A 19,388-nucleotide genomic window follows, 5' to 3' on the forward strand; every position below is an offset into this window, starting at 1 on the left:
TTTGTGTTTGGTGTAACAGTGCATCTTGCCCTATTATAACAAGCTTTGGTTGGGGCCAGGGAGGGGATTTCAGACAAGGGGAGCACTCTGCACAGTTGGGAACTCCAAGGTGGCTTTCTCACAGATCCATTTGTTGGGGTTGAAACAGCTCTCAGCCAGAATCTCATCCACGCCACAAACAGCACAGGTGTGAGCGCCATTCCTGCCAGTAACGTGAACGCTAATGGAAGAAAGCATCAGAGAAGCAGATTTTACTCCAGTGGTGTGCTAGCTGGATATGTTAACAGCTTTAACTACGAGACTTTTCCTCTCCATGCCACCCACGCCCCAGCATGAGTTAAACAGATATTAACAGAAGCCAGCAAACAGTCGTAAAAAGTCTGGCTAAGGATCTCCTGCTCCACTCTACGTCCACCCCGAGTTATTCCAGTTTCACTCCTTTGGTATTTCTGATGTCATAAACCTACTGTTTCTCCTATTGTCCATGGAGTCTCTCAGGCCAAGTCCACACTGGCAACTTACAGCACAGAAAACCAGCGCCTAGAGCTGTAACTCCTGAGGCATAGCTGATGCACTGGGCTGAACAGAGGGCCACTGTACCCCCCCAGGTCAATGCCTCTCCCCCCACCATGAGTCCTGTGCTGCTTCTGATTATTGCGGAGGGAATCTCACCTGTCCCCTGCAGTGGCAAGGCCCAAACGCACTACTGCTAGGCCATGCTGCTTCAGGGGAAAGGGGCGCACGCACCAGAAACAGTGCGGCACTTCTGTGGGAAGAGGCAGGTGGGGAGGGGTGGGAGCTGGGAGAGGGCAGGGCATGGGCAGAGCAGAGACAGGAGCGGTAAGGGTGGGGGGATGGGTGAAGCAGGGGCAGGGTAGGGGACAAGGCAGGGACACCTGGCTAGTGCCCCCATTGCAATCCCTGCAGTGGTCACCTCTGTCCACACTGGCAAGGCACTTAGTGCACAGCAACTGTGGGGTTAGCGTGCGTGAGGAAAGTCGCCTCGACGAGAAGCATAAAGCTTGCTGCAGGGTGACTATAGCACTGGCATGCGCATGTGGGCGCTTCAGTTGTTTTCTGTTTTGTGACTGGCCTCTGGAAATGGCCCACAATCCCACCAGTAGCCACTCTGGTCAGTGTTGTGAGCTTGTCTGACTGCCCTGAAGGCAGGGGTGCACCCCGTCCAGCGCTCTGTTTCTGACCGCTTGCAGGCTGTGCTGACCTGCTAGGGGACGTGGGAGGAATGCTTCCATGTTGAAGACAGACGTAGGTAGTAGGTGGGGGGGGGGGTGCTGTGCAAATTGCTGGGGAGGGAGATTGAAGGGGCACGATATTGGGGTTTCCTCCTCCCCCTGCCACAGGAGGATAGTTTCCTGCAGCTGTTGGCACTTACAAGACAGCATGCTGACATCCCCTAAAGCATCCCATCTCTCCTCCTCCACCACACACACACACCCTGACACACCCTCCCCCTGCAATGCATTTGAAAAGCAGCTGTCAATGTAATCGGATGACCATGGAGCAAGGGGTCTGAGAAACCTGCATCTTGTGACACCACCTGCCCCAGGTGGCCTTGTGAACCCTTCCCAAAGCACCCTGCCTGGGATAGCTACCACAGTGCCCTGGTCTCTGTGGCATTGCAAGAGCTGCTAGCGCGAATGCAGCACAGAGACATTTCCCTGCAGTGCTCTGTGATCAGCACAGTAACTGCCGGTGCTTCACCGCTGCCAGTGTAGCCCTCCCCACAGTTAAGACAAGGTAGCCAAGACCTGAATTTGTAACGCAGGGGTGAAACATTTAAAATAACGTACAAAACAGAACCCTTTCGGGCCTACTTCTGGCAAAGGCTCAATATGTTTTCTTTGCAGGTTATCCAGAACAAACCCCAGCATCTTTAAACAATGGGTGAGGAAAGGAAGTGACGAATCCTGTTCCAAGCAAAACAACAGGAGGCATTTTAAGACTATAAGCTCTTTGGGGCAGGGATTGCCTTTTTGCTCAGTGTTTGTTCAGTGCTAGCAGCGTGGGGTGGTGCGCGCGTAGGGCTCCTAGGTGCTATGATCAGACACATCAGAAGTCAGAAAGCACTGATCCACACCAGCCTAATCCTGAGAAGAAAGGGAGTCAACTGCAATGTGAGACATGATGTAACCCCTACCACTACTAAAATGTCTACATGGGATCGGATCCAAGAGCTGACCTCAGGCTTTTGCCACAGACAGGACACCAAACTAGGTGGGCGAGGGGTCTCTTCAGCCTGGTGATCTTTCGGCTTAATTCAGTAAAGATAAGAATTATTTGTAGGGTCGTCCTAAGGGGAGGAGAGGGGCAGGGCCCAGGGCAACCCCACCCCACCGTGATGCAGGCCCCGCCCCTTTCCTGCTCCACTCCCACCTGTCCCTGACTCCCTCCCCAACCAGCCTGACCAGGGATTACTTGGGGCAGGGCACAGCAGTGGACGGCAGCAGCAAGGAGTTGCCTCCCATCTGCTCCCCTCAGCCCCCGACCCGCATCTCACTTGTTCGCTCTACCCTCCCAGCCCATTGAGCCCTGCTTCCCCACAGACGTCTGGGAGCTGAGGCTGCTTCCCTCTGCTGCGGAGCTCAGTGGGCAGGAGGCTGCGGTGGAGAGGGACGGTCTGCCGGTCGTGTTGTGTGGTGAGTGCAGGGGGGAAGGCAAGCTTCTCCTGCTGCCAGCACCTGCCCTCCCCACCCACACCCTGCCTCAGGTAATCTCCCCCGTCCCATCCATAGGACAGCTGAGGCAGCCACCATGGGGCCCCAACAGTGCGGGGCCTGGGGCAGCCACCCCGCTTCATTCTGTGGGCAGGACGGCTCCACTTATTTGTTCCAAATAGTTTAAAATTAATAAAAGGAAATAGATTCAACCTACTTCTCTGCTGGTAACCCAGCACCAGTCACCCACTGCCATCTCTCCTTCCCCTTACTGAGTCCAAGCCAGTAGTAGCCTTTTTCCATCTTCAAACTGTTCATGATAAAGGTCTGGAAGATACGTGACCAAAATTGAAGCATCAGATCGAGGGGATAATATTAGTGAATGTAAGAGAAAGGAAAACATGTAATCAGTTGTCCCAGTGTGCTCCTGGAAATAACCCGTAGATAAACTGATAATAGTATATAGTTTCATGACACTTTTCATTCTACAGCTCTTTGTAAACATCAGCTAAGTCTTATTATCCCCATTTGACAAATGAGGAAACAAGGAATGAATTTTGCCTCTGTGTGGCAGGGCCAGTGAATGCCACTAAGTGGTGCACAGAAACTGTTTCTGAATTTCTGAAAGGAGATGAATTTTACCCAAACAGTTTCTGTAATTTGCAAAGTCATACACGCTTATGACAAGAGTAGTTATAGAAGCCAGGACCTCTGACCCCCCCAAGACTGTGCATTAACTGTGGGGCTATTCTTTCTGAGCCCCTATCAGTTGGATGTAATACTCATTTCCACTTGCAAATACATGATAGTCTCCTGGGGAAGAGGTTTAAACAGCCTATCTAGAAACCTCTAAAGGAATGAGTTAGATAAAGAACAACAGTGAACATACAGTGCAAGGAACAATCCTGAAGTGACCCTACTTGTAAGGCCTTTCTGTGACACTAATATACTATGGTCAGGAGAGCTCTCTACAATTGTACTTTTTCCTTAGAGAAGAGTGGGATACTCGAAAGGGCCACTGGTTAGCTTGAGAACAAACATGGTGCCTTATTGGCATAATCTCTCTTTTCGTCCGGGGCAGAGAAGATCCAGGGCTCAATAATTATACCCAGCCTGTTTTAAAAATAAGAACATTAATACCGTAGTCCCTCGAGTTATGTGAGGGTTGTGTTCCCAGGCACCCTTGTGAAACTCAAATTTCACGTAAGTCAGGATGGGTCTTTTTTCCCTGGCAGAACACACATTCTACAGCTGGGAAACCAACAGGAGCACCTGGAGCTCCTTTTGAAAGGTAAGTCCTGGGTTCGGGGGGCAGTTGGAGAGGGTTAAGCCTGGTGGTGGGTTGGGGCCGTGGAAGGTGGGCAGGAGGGTTAAACCCAGGGTGGGTTAGGGCTGCGGGGAAGTCGCAGGGCTTGGAGTTGAGCCAGAGCCACACGCTGGGGGGTGATGAGCTGGAGCTGTATGCAGGGGGTTTGAATGTGGGGTGGGGTGGGGTGTTGAACAAGAGCCACGCATGGGTTGGTGAGCCAGGCTGAAGTGGGTTTGAACCAGGGCTGGGGGAGGTTGAGCCAGGGCCACGGGGAGTAGGATTTTGAGTTGCAACTCGAAATCGTGCATTTCGAGGGCTTACTGTACAGTTAAAAGAGAGGTGGCTACAATGGAGACACTTTCCAGGACAGGTGACTGTGATCACATAACTTACAAAAAGCCCAAAGCCTCTCACACAGTACATCCTCCCCAGATGGTTTTATTCATTTACATGGACTATAGTGACTGAAAGTGTTCGTATAACCTGTTCACTGCCCAGCATTTGTATAAATGCTGTTATACAAAGGTCTGGGACTTGGCACAGAGAGACTTCAGCTTGCTTAGTGTCAGGGTACAGGGTTAGATGAACCTTTGGTTTGCTCCACAAAGGCAAAAGCTGAGAGAGAATCCTGGATTAGCTGCACCATTGAGCTGATCCAGCAGTAGTGCAGAAGAAAAAAGGGCTGACTCCTCGTCTTGTCTGGTGTGTCAGGAGCTTGAGGCAGACCACATAATGGTCTGATCCTCTGTGCCAGGAAGTGAGGCACATTTGACTTTCTACTCATACAGTTAACAAGCAGCCATGTAGCACCTTAACAACACTCACTAATTATTAGGTCATGAGCTTTCCTGGGTCAGACCCACCTCTTCAGATGATTGAAGTAACAAAAAATAGAATCCAGGGTTTACGTATCGCAGGGAGGGAAGGGAAGGGGATGAAAAAAGGGGTACCTGTCACTAGTAGGACCAGTTGATGGCACAAACTAAAGTAGGATGTGTCCCATTCCTATGAATATCAAAGGGGGGGAAATGTGAGATCCCTGTTGAGCCAGCGGTTAAATGTGTCAAATTTGCAAATGAATTACAATTCAGATGCCTCCCTCTCTAATCTTGTGGTAAAATCCTTTTGTAGAAGAACGGCTGCTTTCAAATCTATTATGGAATGTCCAGGGAGGTTAAATTGTTCTCCAATAGGTTTATGTGTATTCCAGTTCCTGATGTTAGATTTACATCCACTCATTGGCACAAAGACTATCCTGTTTGTCCAAAGTACATGGCAGAGGGGCATTGCTGGAACATATCACATTAGTGGATGTACAGGTTTATGAGCCCCTGATGGTGTGGGTGAATAAATGGAGATAGATCTCTCGCTTAGAGCTGGAAGGGGCCTTCAGAGGTCATGAAGTCCAGTCCCCCACCTCTCAACAGGACTTACCACTATCCCTGGCAGTTTTTTTTAAAAAAGTGTATTTGCCCCAGAGCCCTAAATGGCCCCCTCAAGGATTGAGCTCACCACCAGGAGTTTAGCAGGTTGCAGCTCAAACCACTGAGCTACCCTGTAGCTAGAGCCTGGAAGGGTGTCTCCAGTATAGTTATGCGGACAGAACTGGCAACAGGGTTTGTTGCAGAGATATGCTCCTGCTTAGCGTTTCCATGTGTGGTTTCTAGTGAATATTTTCTTGAGGTTGAGTGGCTGTCAGAGAGGACTAGCCTATCACCCAAGGCCTGTGAGAGTGAGGGATCATGTTCCAGTTAGCGTTGCCAGATTTTTGGAAAACTTATGCAGGACAGGCAGCCCAACCTTCAGGATCTCCAGCCAGGGCTGCCTGTCCCGCATAAGATTTCCAAAAACTGGGGCAGGGACCCTGAAGCCCCAGGGCTGAAAGCCAGCTGCAACATGGAGCCCCAGCCATGAGTGCCAGCTGCGGGACCCCAGCCTGGGGGCAGAAGCAACCCTACAGCCCTGTGGCTGGAAGCTGGCTAGGGCATGAAGTCCTAGCCAACAGTGCCAGCCAGGGGACCCCAGCTGGGGAGCCTCAGATTTCAATTGGCAGCCCTGTGGGACATTTTTGTGTAAATGCGGGATGTGGGATTGCCAACTGAAATCCGGAACCATCCCTCAAATTGCAGGGGCATTTCGCAACCCAACATAGGTTGCAGGTTGTCAGTGCTGCACTGGAGGGGTTTAAGCTGAGGGCTATAGGTGATGACAAGGGAAGTTCTGCTATTTTCCTTACTGGGCCTTTCATGAAGTAGGTGACTTCTGGGTACTCACCTGACCCTGTCAATCTGTTTCTTTACTTCCCTGGGCACGTAATTAAGTTTTAAGAATGCTTGATAAAGATCTTGAAGGTTTTTGTCTCTGTTGCTGGGGCTGGAGCAGATACAGTTGTATTTTAGGGGTTGGCTGTAGACAATGGCTAGCATGATGTGTCTTGGATGGAAGCTGTCAGTATGAAGGTAAGAATAGTGATATAGATTGGTGTTTATGTGACCATCATTGACTTGTACTGTAGTGTCCAGGAAATGGATCTCTTGTGTGGCATGTTCCAGGCTGAAGCTGATGGTGGGATGGAAATTGTAGAAATCCCTGTGGAATTCTTCAATGGAATCCTTACCATGAGTCCAGATGAAGAAGACGTCATCAATGTTGTATCTGTAGAGGTGGGATACTAGAGGACAGGAGGTGAAAGAACGTTGTTCTAGATCACCCATAAAAATGTTGACATATTGTGGGGCCACGTGAGCGCCCATAGCAGTGCCACTGACTTCATGATGTAAACTGTCCCCAAACTGGAACTAACTGTGGGTGATGACAAAGTCACATAGCTCAACTATAAGACATTAGTCTCTAAGGTGCTACATGACTGCTCATTATTTGTGAAGCTACAGACTAGCATGGCTGCCCCTCTGAGACCATTTACCATGTCTGGTATAATATTGCTTATGTTCCTTTGTGGGTTTGCTCCCTCTTCCTCCATTAGAAGTGTGAATGGGGTGTTTTCTCACCTTCTCCTCCTCCTTGTCAAGCACAGCCAGGTTGGCTGCTTCTGAGCTGCAGTGCCTCTCGCTATCACTCCAGTTTTTTTTCTTCTCTGAGAAGTAGTAGCATTTCCCCTGGTGCAGAACCCACCCGAGTGGGCAGTATTCACACTGGGCATGTTCTACAGGGTAAGAACAAAGAGTCCTAGAAAGAGATCAGTTTGGCATCTGCACCCTCCTTTTCCCTCTCACTCGCTTTAGCCAATGCCCTCTCTTTGTCAAAGATCATCCTTTCTTTTCATATGTGGAGCTTGGCAAGGCAATCCCTGTCTTTCTCTACTCAGGGCTAGACTGCAGAAACACACACTACCTGGAGACTTCCTTAAAATCAGCTTGGTGCTTCATCTAACACAGAATGTAGCTGCCCACTTTCTGAGTGGTACAGAATCACAGTAACTTATTACACCCTTGCTCCTTTCTCTTCCAAGGTGCCAAGTCATTGCTAGGTGATAATCAAAGCACTGACCATCACTTATAAAGCTCTGTTTCTAGGCCCCAGTTCTCGCCAACAGCCTCTCTCTCTAGCCAGCCATTTTTCCTTTGGTGCTGCCACCTGCCTGAGGGGGAGTGATCCCTGTAAACTGAATGCTTGGACAGCCTCAGAGGAGAGATTCTGATGCTGCCCAGATGATTAGCAGATCACCCGCAGCAGGCAGCATGTGTTTATATTGGTGGTGCACATCCACATATGTCTTGGTGCAGATAAGAAAACTTATTCCACATATATAAGGAAAAATTAAAGGGAACTCAGCAGTGGGGGACGGTACTCCTGGGTGCCATAGACAGGATGGTCCAGTCCTTGCCTCTGGAACTCACTTCTACTAAAAAATTGTCTGAGTTGAGCCTGGCTCCATTTGAAGTGTGATATAAGAGCCATCTCTCTGCTCAGACTTTACAGTAAGTGCAGGTTACGGGAATGCCATTCCAGCTGCCAGGTGGTCCACCCCACACCCTTTTTGGATAGCCAGTTTGGTGCTGCCCAAGGGGATGATATAGTTATTGTCTAACTGCGGAGGAGAGAAATGCTGTTTCTAAATTATTCAAACTGCAACAGAACACTATAGTGATTGGGGCTCTATAAATGGGTGCAGTCATAAAATGATGAACTAGTAACTACAGCATACTCCAGCGAGGCACCAGAGGGAGAATATCACATGAGGCAGTTACCTGCTTTCCCATTCTCTACTTCCCCACAGAACTGTTCCTTCAACTTGCTCAGCATCATCACAGCACTTTGCTCAAGGGCGTGGGAGACATTCTGAGGATTCCCAGTGAGTTTTTCAGACCAATTCTGGGCATGGTGGAGGCAGCTGAGACTAGAGCCTTGGAAGACTTAAATGGAAAACACACAGCTATAAATACATGTCATGGATTAAGCAAAACTAGTAGCCCTGTGACATTGAAAACTGAGTTGGAGTGCCCTTCTGCAGCAAGTACAGCACAAGAAACATACCTGCTTCCGTTTCCCCTTTCTCTGAGTCCCCAGTAAATACTTCAGACAATTTTTAGTACAACCATAGTTCTTGCAGGGCTAATTACCAAAGTCCCATGAACACAACCAACAACTCAAGTCCCATAACCATATTCCCAACATCAGACAAATTAGCTTCTCTCACCACCAGCCCCTGGCTCTTTCATCTGGCTCTGGCATCCCTCACCAGGCCTCTGTCCCAGCCTTCCACCCTCTGTGCTCCTTCAGCTTCAGGTCTCTGGCTTCTTGAGCCAGCCAGCATCTCCCTCTGCTGCTGTCAGTCTTAAGATTTCTCTGGGCTTGTTTGCCTAGCATAGGAAAGCCAGTGAGCCAGCCTTCCCACCACTTTCTTCATAGTTCTCACTTCTTTTCAGGGAAGGTCTGCAGAGAGGTCACTGCTGCCTACAGACTCTGCCAGAAAACTTCCATCTCCTGCTCTCAGGGAGCTCTGACTCACCAGTTTCTCTCTCCCTCTCAACCTAGGTGCCCTCTTTTGGGATGGTGGCCTGAACCCCTGTTCGCCAGAAGCTGGGACCGGATCACTTGATTACTTCTTCTGTTCATTTCCTCTGGGGCACTGGGCATTGGCCGCTGTTGGCAGACAGGATACTGGGCTAGATGGGCCTTTGGTCTGACCCAGTATGGCTGTTCTTAGGTTGTTTTAAAACAACTGGGAGGCAGCTGATGAGTTACAGAGCACTGGCCCTGCTCACTCCCAAGGGCAGTGTTACGCTATGATAGTGGGAAAATGAGACCCATCCAACATTGTCTTTTTTCGACACACTATATCCTGAGCGTCTCTCTGAATTGCTGAGGGCAGAAGTTTGCTTTCATGCCCGTCAGCACTTTATACTTGTCTCATCTGGCCAAACAGCAGGCACAGCAAACGATGGTGCCAAGCTTTTCTAACCATCAACTTTTTCCTTTGCAATGGGCTCTCTTTCCCTCCCATCAGTCTGAGCACTAGAACTCTCTAGCTGCTCTGTTCCCAATGTAACAGGCAGGGTGATGGATTAGGAATGGAAGACAGGGTCATAAAAATGGACATCCTATAGGGTATGCGTAACCCGTTCTTGGATCTAACCCCACTCCTTCTTGTGACTTCTTGGCTTTGAAAGGAGGAGCCAGAACTTACTCAGAACAGTCAGGCTTGTCAAAGTCCCAAGCAGAATGGTCACAACGAGGCCTATGGATATGGCCAAGGTTCGGCAAAATGGAGAGGACGTGGAAGAAACTATAAGTGCAAAAACAGCTGTTAGCACAGTTTAGAAACAGGAAGAGGCCCACCAAGGCAAGGGACAGCAGAGCACTTGTGTCCATCTGAACCCACAACAGAAGGCTGTGGCACTTCAAAGAGAGGCACTTGAAGGAGGTGGCACTTCAAGGAAAGAAAGTTAAACTTGCCCAATAAGAAGGCACTGACCTGGGTTACTAGCTTCACAGGAAATAAAATATTAGGATGGCATCTGCAGTGACTCTACAAGGGTTACATATTTCCCTCACTCCTAACGCTTCAGGGCATAAACTACTCCTTGGGGTACAGGAAAAAAATGTTTTCATGGTATACAGGGTGCAATGGTGCATCACATGGGGCTTTGTGGATGGTTTGATCTCATCTGAAGCAGCTGGCCAATCTTAAGAGAACAGATGAATATGTGATTACGATCACACTTTAGTTTTGCTGCAGAGGCAGAACACAGGCACCCTCTCTCTCTGTGTAGTGCTTTATTTAATGTTTATGTCAATGGACAGGAACTTGTGGTTTAAGGAACCTTTTTTGTAATGATTTCCTGATATGCTGACTTGCTAAATAGCGTATGAATTTCTCTGACGAGTAACCCATGGAAGGGTGACAGATCCTATCAGTGGCTTCAATAGTGCCAGGGAAAGCTGTTACCCACTCTCCAGGTGTTTCTCAAAGCAGCCTGTGTAGCCTAGGCTAGGCACGTTAGATATTATCTGACATGCAAGTGGGGCTTTTGTAAGTCTACTCAGACTCTTGGCCTGATTCTCCTCCCTCAGTTGCTGGTGTAAATCAGGAGTAACTCCACTGACATCAAAATGTAAAAGGAATCATGCTCTCTCTTTTCCAAGTATTCTAACTTTGTGTCATAGTTCCGGCATTATTAATTAAGCAAACTCCTCCTAACGTAAGAGCTAAGACCACCATATTCAGCAGAAACAACGAGAAGTCCTGTGGCACCTTATAGACCAGCAGATACTTTGAAGCATAAGCTTTTGTGGGCAAAGAGGAAGACGCAGATCTGACGAAGTGGGTCATTGCCTGTGACACCTTGTGCTCCAAAATATGTTAGTCTATAAGGTGCCACAGGACTTCTCATTTTTGTGGATACAGACTAACACGGCTACCTCTCTGATACAAATTCAGCAGGTAGATTTCTCTTAGCATAGCTTAAAGCAAGATAAGGGTTTGGTGGGCAGGGGGAGAGGGGCTGAGCCCACCCCCAGTTTGGAAAATGGGATGTGCCTGGAATGGGATTGCTTCTCATAAAAATATACAGAGAAAAAGACTGAATCAGCAGGCAGGTGGAAGGGGCTGCCTGGGGGCAGGGGCACATCACCTCAGGTCAGGACGGCCACCACCCCAAGCCTCCCACCCCCAGGCACCCTTTCAGGGGGAGGTGAAGTTCCTCCCCATTCATATGGGAACGTTGCTGGCTCTTCCCCTTCATCGGGGAGCAAGGAGACAGCCAGCCCACAGTTTGCTGGATTCCTCACTCTGGCTGGGGAGAGCAGGGGACAGACATACCTGGATCTGCCCCAGCCAGGGGACCTGCACCCCTCCCCCGACCGTGCCTGCTGGAGCTGCAACCGCCATGAAGAGATGCTTCTCACTTGGCCCCAAGCAGCTGAGGTGAGGGCGGGCTGGGGTGGAAGTCAGCCTGCATACCGAAATCCTCATCCTCAGTCCCACCTCAGAGCAGGGATTTAAATCAAGCGTGTACATTTTCATTTTATTTTCCAAAAAACAAAAATAATTGAACTAAGGACCCGAGCAACAACAGGAATATTAGCTAGTAAAAAATACAATGCAAATAAATACGCCAGGGCGCCCAGATAGGAGTTTTTATTGTATGGTTCCCAAAGCATTTTCCAAATATTAGGCTTCACCACATCCAGAAATAAGTACATTTTACAAAGGGGAGAACTGCAGCCCAAAGTTAAACCAGCCTGCTGAACCGGAGGCTAGTCATCGGCAGAGTTGGATAAAGACCGAAGAGGCCCTGCTACGCAGCAAACAGCAACCTATGGCAGCAAGTCTCAGGCTCAAGGGCGCCATTTCAGAGCGATGGGGGCAGCAGCTGTGCATACCAGGACACTGCTTGCTCTTCTGCCCAGACTTGCGGGGAGTGAGGGGAAAGTACATGGCTCATCCTGGCTTGTGAGGGAAGCGGGCAGAGGAGTAATTCACAGGCTGTGTACTTTCCCCTCGCTCCCTGATGGGCAGGAGAAGGGGAAGAAGAACAAATGGTGTCGCCATGCGCATGGCTGCTGCCCTCCTGAAATGGCACCTTGCTCAGGCTCACACGACAGGGCTAAAAACAGCTGGGCTGGAAGAGTCCGAGCTCCAGCCCAAGCCCGAATGTCTACACGGCTATTTTTGCGCAGTTGGCAGGAGCCCAGTGAAACCAACGCCTTAGACCCAGACGTGTGGCTGTGGGTTTCTGCTTGCCATGCAGAGGTATGCAAGGAGTCCTGACTACTGGTGGGCAAATAACTGATCTCTGGGGCTGGTCGCCGTTCCCCCTTCCCCAAAGAAATCGGGAGGAAGTTGTAAATTGGGTCAGGTTGAACTGAGTCTGATTTGATTTGTTTTAATGTTGGTCAATCCAAGGGTGTTCTGGCTGTGTTCCAGAGGAGAGATTCAAAGCCAGAGCCCCTGCTTCCAACCCCCAGGCTAAAGGCTTGGGGCTAGCAGCAGCACCACCACCCCCACTGCTTTGGGACTGGCCCACTGAGCTGTACCAAATTTGCACATTCTTTGGGACCAGTCAACTGTGTTTTTCATCTATCAAACAGTTTCTTCGGCCTCCCAGTTTCCTCTTCTCTCTGCTAAATCAGGGGCTCTCAACCGCTTTCTTTCTGACCCCATCTAGCTCCCCCCAACAGGCTATAAAAACTCCGCAGTCCACCTCTGCCACAACAACTGGCTTCCTGCTTACACACATTGGGGCCGGCCTTAGAGGTTACCAAGCAGAGTGACTGCCTGGGTCCCCACACCGCAGGAGCTCCCACCGAGCTCCACTGTTCAGGCTTCAGCACCTGGTGATAGGGCTCATGGTCCTGGGCTTCAGCTTTCTGCCTTGGGCCCCAGCAAATCTAAGGCTGGTCCCACTTGGCAGATCAGATCCCCTGAAACCTGCTCATGCCCCACCCAAAGGCCCTGGATCTCTAGTTGAGAGCTGCTGTGCTAAATCAAACTAGCCGCAACCTAGTCCAGAAATAAACTCTAGAGACATTGTCCTTACCTCCATCCAATCTTTTCTTTCTTCCTTTGAAGCGTAGGGCTGTGTAACCATCCTCCCTGTCTTCCATGAGCCCCTCTGGCAGAGCGAACCCAAGAGCACAAACAACCCTTCCTGTCACTGTCAAAGCAATGGTGGAAAGTTAGGAAGGAAGGGGCAACAAGCCTGGTCACTTCTGAACTTTAACAAATGTAAACCACACAGGATGCTTGTATTTGTGTTGGGAGGACACAGCTTAGTGCAGGCCTGAAAGGTGGGGCTTATTTTTATAACAAACAAACGGTTTTCATGTGATGTGTTTATGTTGTATATACAACAGGAAAAATATTGGGAACGAGCCCTGCAGGCTACTTGTTTCAGAGGGGTAGCCGTGTTAGTTGGTAGCTTCACAAAAGACAAGAAGTTCTGTAGCACCTTAAAGACTAACAAATGTATTTATTAGGTAAAGAGCTTTCACAGAATCACAGGGCTGGAAGGGACCTCAGGAGGTCATCTAGTCCAGCCCCCTGCTTCAAGCAGGATCAACCCCCACTAAGTCACCCCAGCCAGGACCTTGTCCAGCCGGGACTTAAAAACCTCTAGGGATGGAGAATCCACCACCTCTCTAGGCAACGCATTCCATCCAGTGCTTCACCACCCTCCTGGTGAAGTAGTTTTTCCTAATATCCAATCTACTTCTTTCCCTCTTCAGCTTCAGACCATTACTCCTTGTTCTGCCATGTGACACCACTGAGAACAGTTTCTCACCCTCCTTTTTAGAGCTCCCCTTCAGGAAGTTGAAAGCTGCTATTAAATCATCCCTAAGTCTTCTCTTCTGCAACCTAAACAAGCCCAAATCCCTCAGTCTCTCCTCATAGGTCTTGTGCTCCAGCCCCTTAATCATTTTTGTTGCCCTTCGCTGAACCTGCTACAGCACATCCACATCCTTTTTATACTGGGGGGCCCAAAACTGGACACAATATTCCAGATGTGGCCTCACCAGTGCTGAATGAAGAGGAATAACTACATGTAAGACCCACTTCAACAGGCTCCTGTTAGAACTAGAGACGGACCCTTGGCTTGGCACAGCCTATGCCTGCCCCTGAAGCACAAAACCATCCTTCTTGGAAGGAGTTAGGTAGGCAAATCTTTAATGGCAGCAACTTCTAAAGCCAGGGCAAGTGTGAGGGACAGGGCTCCTCTCAGCAACCACCTTAACAACAGGTTGAGGCTGCAGTGCTAGAGTTTGCAGTAGTTCTCTCCCATGGGAGAATGACAACAGGTTCTACCTCCTGGGTCCAGCACCAGGAAATCTGTGGAGTTCAGTGCCAGTTTTTTTTTATGTAGCCCCAGCAGCAACTGGGGTGAGAGTGCTCAGGGAAAGAGGCAGCTTGACCTTGACAACCTCCCTCCCTCTCACCCTGAGCGACCCCCTGCCCCTCAGCACAGCAAATGAGCTAATTTCAGCCCTCCAGCAGGACAGGGGGGAGTAGCTGCCCTCAGGTCTGGCTTTTCCCCATGATTGCTCCATCCTGGGAGCACCCACAGGCATGCCAGATCACAGATGCTGCGGGATTGTTAGAGGACCACCCTGCATTGCACGAGGATGGGGTTAGCTCATGCTATGGGCGGGGACCCATCTCCCTCACCTAGGGTGGTGGTGGCCTAGACACGGAGCTTGGCATGGCAGGCGCAGTTGCAAAGTGTGCTGTGGGTGGGGTACAAGGATCAAGGGGGAGCTCTCAGCACTGCAGGCTGGCTGTGAGCTGGAGAGTGCCGAATATAGATCACTGACACAGCTAACGTGTGAAAGCCAGCAGGTGGGGTGGCTCGGCTGCCTGGCATTTAGATTTGAACAGCTTGAGACAATGGCTTTCTTTGCTTCAAATGTGCATCCGCTTCCCAGTCCCATTACTGCAAACTCCTGCGCACATCTTCAGAGGCTGCTGCTGCTGCTGCTCCTCCGTGGGTGCATCGTGCATAGTCAGAAAGCAATCTTCCCTTGTGTGTGTGAGCTTCAGCTCTTAACTACAGCCTCAAGAAAGGTGGGCCTTGATTCCATAGCACTGAATGCCGTGTGGATCACTGTACATGCGGGGGAAGGGAGGTGCTGACATAAAGGCTGCAGTAGCATCTACCATCAGACCCACCTTCTGTGTGATGTACAGGCTCAGCCACAGGCTCAGCTTCCCAATCTCTGCACTTGTTTGGTGTGGGTTTTCATTGCTGCCTCTGTGAAGGCAACAGGCCTGCTCTGGAAACCTGCCCAAGCCGATCCGGAAATGTGCTATAACTATCTGGCTCAGGAGTGAGAAAAAACACACATACAGAGCACAGCAAGTTACAGAGCTGCAAAGCCCTGGGGTATACAGGCTCCCAGTGCTGTTAGCTACCAGCTGGTAGGTAGTTTACGTACAGTGCTAGAAGACCATGCTGCAATGGCAGTGCTTTAAACTTGGAAGCATAGAGAGGGCTGTCTGGGCAGGGGCACAGGGGGGGCACTTGGCCGTGGCCGCAAGCTCAACGGGGGCCCCAAATTTAGATACTTGTTAATTTTTTGGCCTTTGATAAATTTTGCAACTAGTTTTTATGCACACACCCTCAATAACTAGTGCATTTGCATAGAAAAAGGCTCTGATGATGTCTCTTTTGCTGTCATATTATTTTATTTGCATGGATCTGAAGAAGTGGGTCTGTCCCACAAAAGCTCATCACCGAATAGATCATTTTGTTAGTCTTTGAAGTGCTAAATTTCTGCTCTTTGTTTTGTTTTCATGGGTCACTATTTTTTTATTTTTATTATGGCTTGGGGGCCTCTAAAGCTAGAAGTGCCCTGGGCCTCTCAGGGGGCCTGAATGGGGACAAAGACTAAAGTTACCAGCAGGGGACAAACTCTTCCTCTATGACATGGGAGTGGAGGTTCAGAGTGGGAGCTGCTGCTGCTGCTGCCTTCTTCCCTGTAGGAGTCTGTTGGCTCCATTCCAAAAAACCCCTCTGCTTCAGAACTGCTCACGTCCGTCCGATCCAGCGGACAGGAACTCTTCATTGGAAGGATGTGCCCAATCCTGTGCTACCTTCTGCCTGCAGAAAAATTAAGCGAATGCCGAGGCCCCATCCACCACTCAATCCACTCCCCTCTCTTCATCGCCTGCTCTTCTCCATCCTCTTGATTCCATTTCTACTTGACCTTTTTAGGATGTACCTAAAGTAGCTTTTTAAAAAATATAACTCAATGGCAAAGAAATCCCATAAGGTGGGAGTCACGTTACCTAGGTATGTTATATACAATCCCCTTCACCAGCTGCATGATCCAGGGGAGCCTGGTGCCTCATGGGGTGCAACTTACTCAGAGGTGAGTTTCCCTATGGAGGCTGCCAGTCAGTGAGCAGAACTGAGGCTTCATGTACATGTCCAGAGATCATGAATGAGGGGATGTTTTCATATGAGGCAGTGCAAGGAATTATGAAAACAAGTGTTATTTAAAAACAAACAAACACCTCTTGAGAGCCAAACAAAACCTCCAGTAGATCACAGAATCACACAACTAGCTGCTTCTAGTCAAGCACCAGACCTTGCAACAAAAATAAAATTTAGGTGCTTTGATTTTGGATTTTTGAGTCCCAAAAATGGTGTAGCTATCACCATCTACAGTTCTGGAGCGGATGAGTGGTATTTTTTCCTTTCTTAGCCTGGTGACCTCTGTCAGCGTCACTTGCTTTTCCTGTTGGTGCCACAATTAAGGCTAGGTCTTCCTTTAGAAGCCTTAATGTGTTTGGGAGCTCAGAGAAAGCACAAGCACACTCAGTCATGTGCCGGTATGATGTGTTCCAACGAACTGTGGCATGGGAAACTGCGAATAAATGAAACTGTGCCTCTGTGGAGGGAGAGGCCTTCCTGTGTAGGCTAGAGGTCTTGTGGGAGACGAGGTGATCTCTGGTATGGTTACAAGCATGTGTGTAGGTCTATTTTTTTTTAATATTTTCTCTGTAATGCTTTTATTTTAAGTTTAAATATGCTTGCTTAGAAAGAGCTGTATGGTAACTTAATTATAGACAATTATCCTGTTACAGCCTCTGAAGAGGAAGTAAAGTGACTGCAGATGTTGGTTGCTTAGGCAGGCTGCCATGCTAGGGATATCATAGTCAGGCCCTCTTAGAGAATGACAAATGCCTGGGCCAGTTTGAGTTTAGAGGTCTCAGCCATAAGTGTATCTAATTTCTCGTCCACAGGGTGACTCTTGCAGTAAGTAATTTTCACCCTCGCTCCTCCCTTCCCGCCTTTTGCCCCGATGTGTCAGTTTTTATTTTTTTGTTTGTATCTCCCTCCAGCCCACGTGTGACCCTTCCAGCCCTCCAACACCCCCAGTCCCTGAGTGTGACTGCCCCCAGTCCTCTAACACCCCCAGTCCCTTCCCTGAACACTTGCGACATTTATTTATTAACAGTAAAGCTATTATACCACTAGCATAGATATAAAAAAATATAACTTTAATTGTTTCCCTTGCAAGCAAAACTCTTCATTTTAGAAATGTTTTTCCAGCTTTATGTGCAAACACCTTTATAATTGAAGAAAAATCTAATTTACATGCAACATCACTGTTAATGTTAAGCACTGTGAAACCCTTCAAAGCCCCTTGTCCTATGGTAGAAGGATGGTACCTCTACTTGTTTTAACATGTTAAATGTGCATTCACTTGAAGCCACTGATGCAGGGAGACTGAAAATATGTAATGCAATTATGATATTACAAAATACAGTCAGTCAACAGCACAAGACTGAATATTTCTTGAAGCAATTCTTTAGATTTGATGGTTTAAAGTCAGTGGACTATACGTTTCAGGAACACAGTCTTGTTACAGAGCTCTCTTGAAATTTTGTTGCTGTACACCTTTGTTGAAACTGTTTAGCTATTGAATGTAGATCTTATCACTTAGTTCTCTGAACTCCCAAAGGAATCCAAAAAGAGTACAAATTTATCTCAGTGAGTCATATCAATATTTAAAAGTATTTTGTTAGTCTTTAAAGCTACATGACTGCTTTTTTGTTTTGATAGAATGCAAACTAACAGCTACCTCTCTGTCATTAGCCTTTGATGGTGATTGCCAGGCTGCCCATCCTTGTCTCTCACTCTTGAGAAGAAAAAGCAGTCAAGTAGCGCTTTAAAAACTAGCAACATAATTTATTAGGTGAGCTTTCGTGGGGCAGACCCACTTCTTCAGACCATAGCCAGACCAGAACAGACTCAATATTTAAGGCACAGAGAACCAAAAACAGTAAGCAAGGAGGACAAATCAGAAAAAGATAATCAAGGGCTACGTCTACACGTAGCTACACGATGTAGCGACATCGAAATAGTCTATTTCGATGAATAACGTCTACACGTCCTCCAGGGCTGGCAATGTCGACGTTCAACTTCAACGTTGGGCAGCACCACATCGAAATAGGCGCTGCGAGGGAACGTCTACACGCCAAAGTAGCACACATCGAAATAAGGGTGCCAGGAACAGCTGCAGACAGGGTCACAGGGCGGACTCAACAGCAAGCCGCTCCCTTAAAGGGCCCCTCCCAGACACAGTTGCACTAAACAACACAAGATCCACAGAGCCGACAACTGGTTGCAGACCCTGTGCATGCAGCATGGATCCCCAGCTGCCGCAGCAGCAGCCAAAAGCCCTGGGCTAAGGGCTGCTGCACACGGTGACCATAGAGCCCTGCAGGGACTGGAGAGAGAGCGTCTCTCAACCCCTCAGCTGATGGCTGCCATGGCGGACCCCGCTATTTCGATGTTGTGGGATGCAGATCGTCTACACGTGCCCTACTTTGATGTTCAACTTCGAAGTAGGGTGCTATTCCCATCCCCTCATGGGGCTAGCGACTTCGACGTCTCGCCACCTAACGTCGATTTCAACTTTGAAATAGCTCCCAACACGTGTAGCCGTGACGGGCGCTATTTTGAAGTTGGCGCCGCTACTTCGAAGTAGCATGCACGTGTAGACGCGGCCAAGGTGAGCAAATCAGAGTGGAGGGGTCGGGGGGAAGGTCAAGAATTAGATTGAGCCAAGTATGCAGACAAGCCCCTATAGTGACTCAGAAAGTTCCCATCACGATTTAAACCATGTGTAAATATGCTGAATTTGAATATAAAAGCCAGCTCAGCTGCTTCCCTTTCCAGAACGGTGCGATAATTCTTCTTCAGTAACACACATACCTTTAGGTCATTGACAGAATGCCCCATTCCATTAAAAAGTTGACTAACTGGTTTGTGGATCTGGAATGTTTTGATGTCTGTTTTGTGCCCATTGACCCTTTGTCTAAGGGAGTTAGAAGTCTGTCCAATATACAAAGCATCTGGGCATTGCTGGCACATGATGGCATATATGATGTTAGTAGAGGAGCATGAGAAAGTGCCCGTGATTCTGTGAGTAAC

At 48.8% G+C, this 19,388-nt stretch overlaps 1 protein-coding gene across 1 annotated transcript; it reads right to left on the reverse strand.

The window, feature by feature from the left end:
* Window positions 1-13,083, reverse strand: LOC142007249 (killer cell lectin-like receptor subfamily B member 1B allele B). The gene is made up of 6 exons (XM_074983834.1): window positions 12,987-13,083; window positions 9,632-9,730; window positions 8,193-8,357; window positions 6,993-7,147; window positions 2,893-3,002; window positions 1-220 (listed from the first exon to the last, which is right to left on the reverse strand). The coding sequence occupies exons 1-6, from the start codon at window positions 13,051-13,053 to the stop codon at window positions 70-72; spliced, it is 747 nt and encodes a 248-aa protein (XP_074839935.1). The 5' UTR covers window positions 13,054-13,083; the 3' UTR covers window positions 1-69.
* Window positions 13,084-19,388: the final 6,305 nt, after the last annotated feature.

Source organism: Carettochelys insculpta, chromosome 1, assembly GCF_033958435.1.
Source record: "Carettochelys insculpta isolate YL-2023 chromosome 1, ASM3395843v1, whole genome shotgun sequence".
Lineage (NCBI taxonomy): Eukaryota > Metazoa > Chordata > Testudines > Carettochelyidae > Carettochelys > Carettochelys insculpta.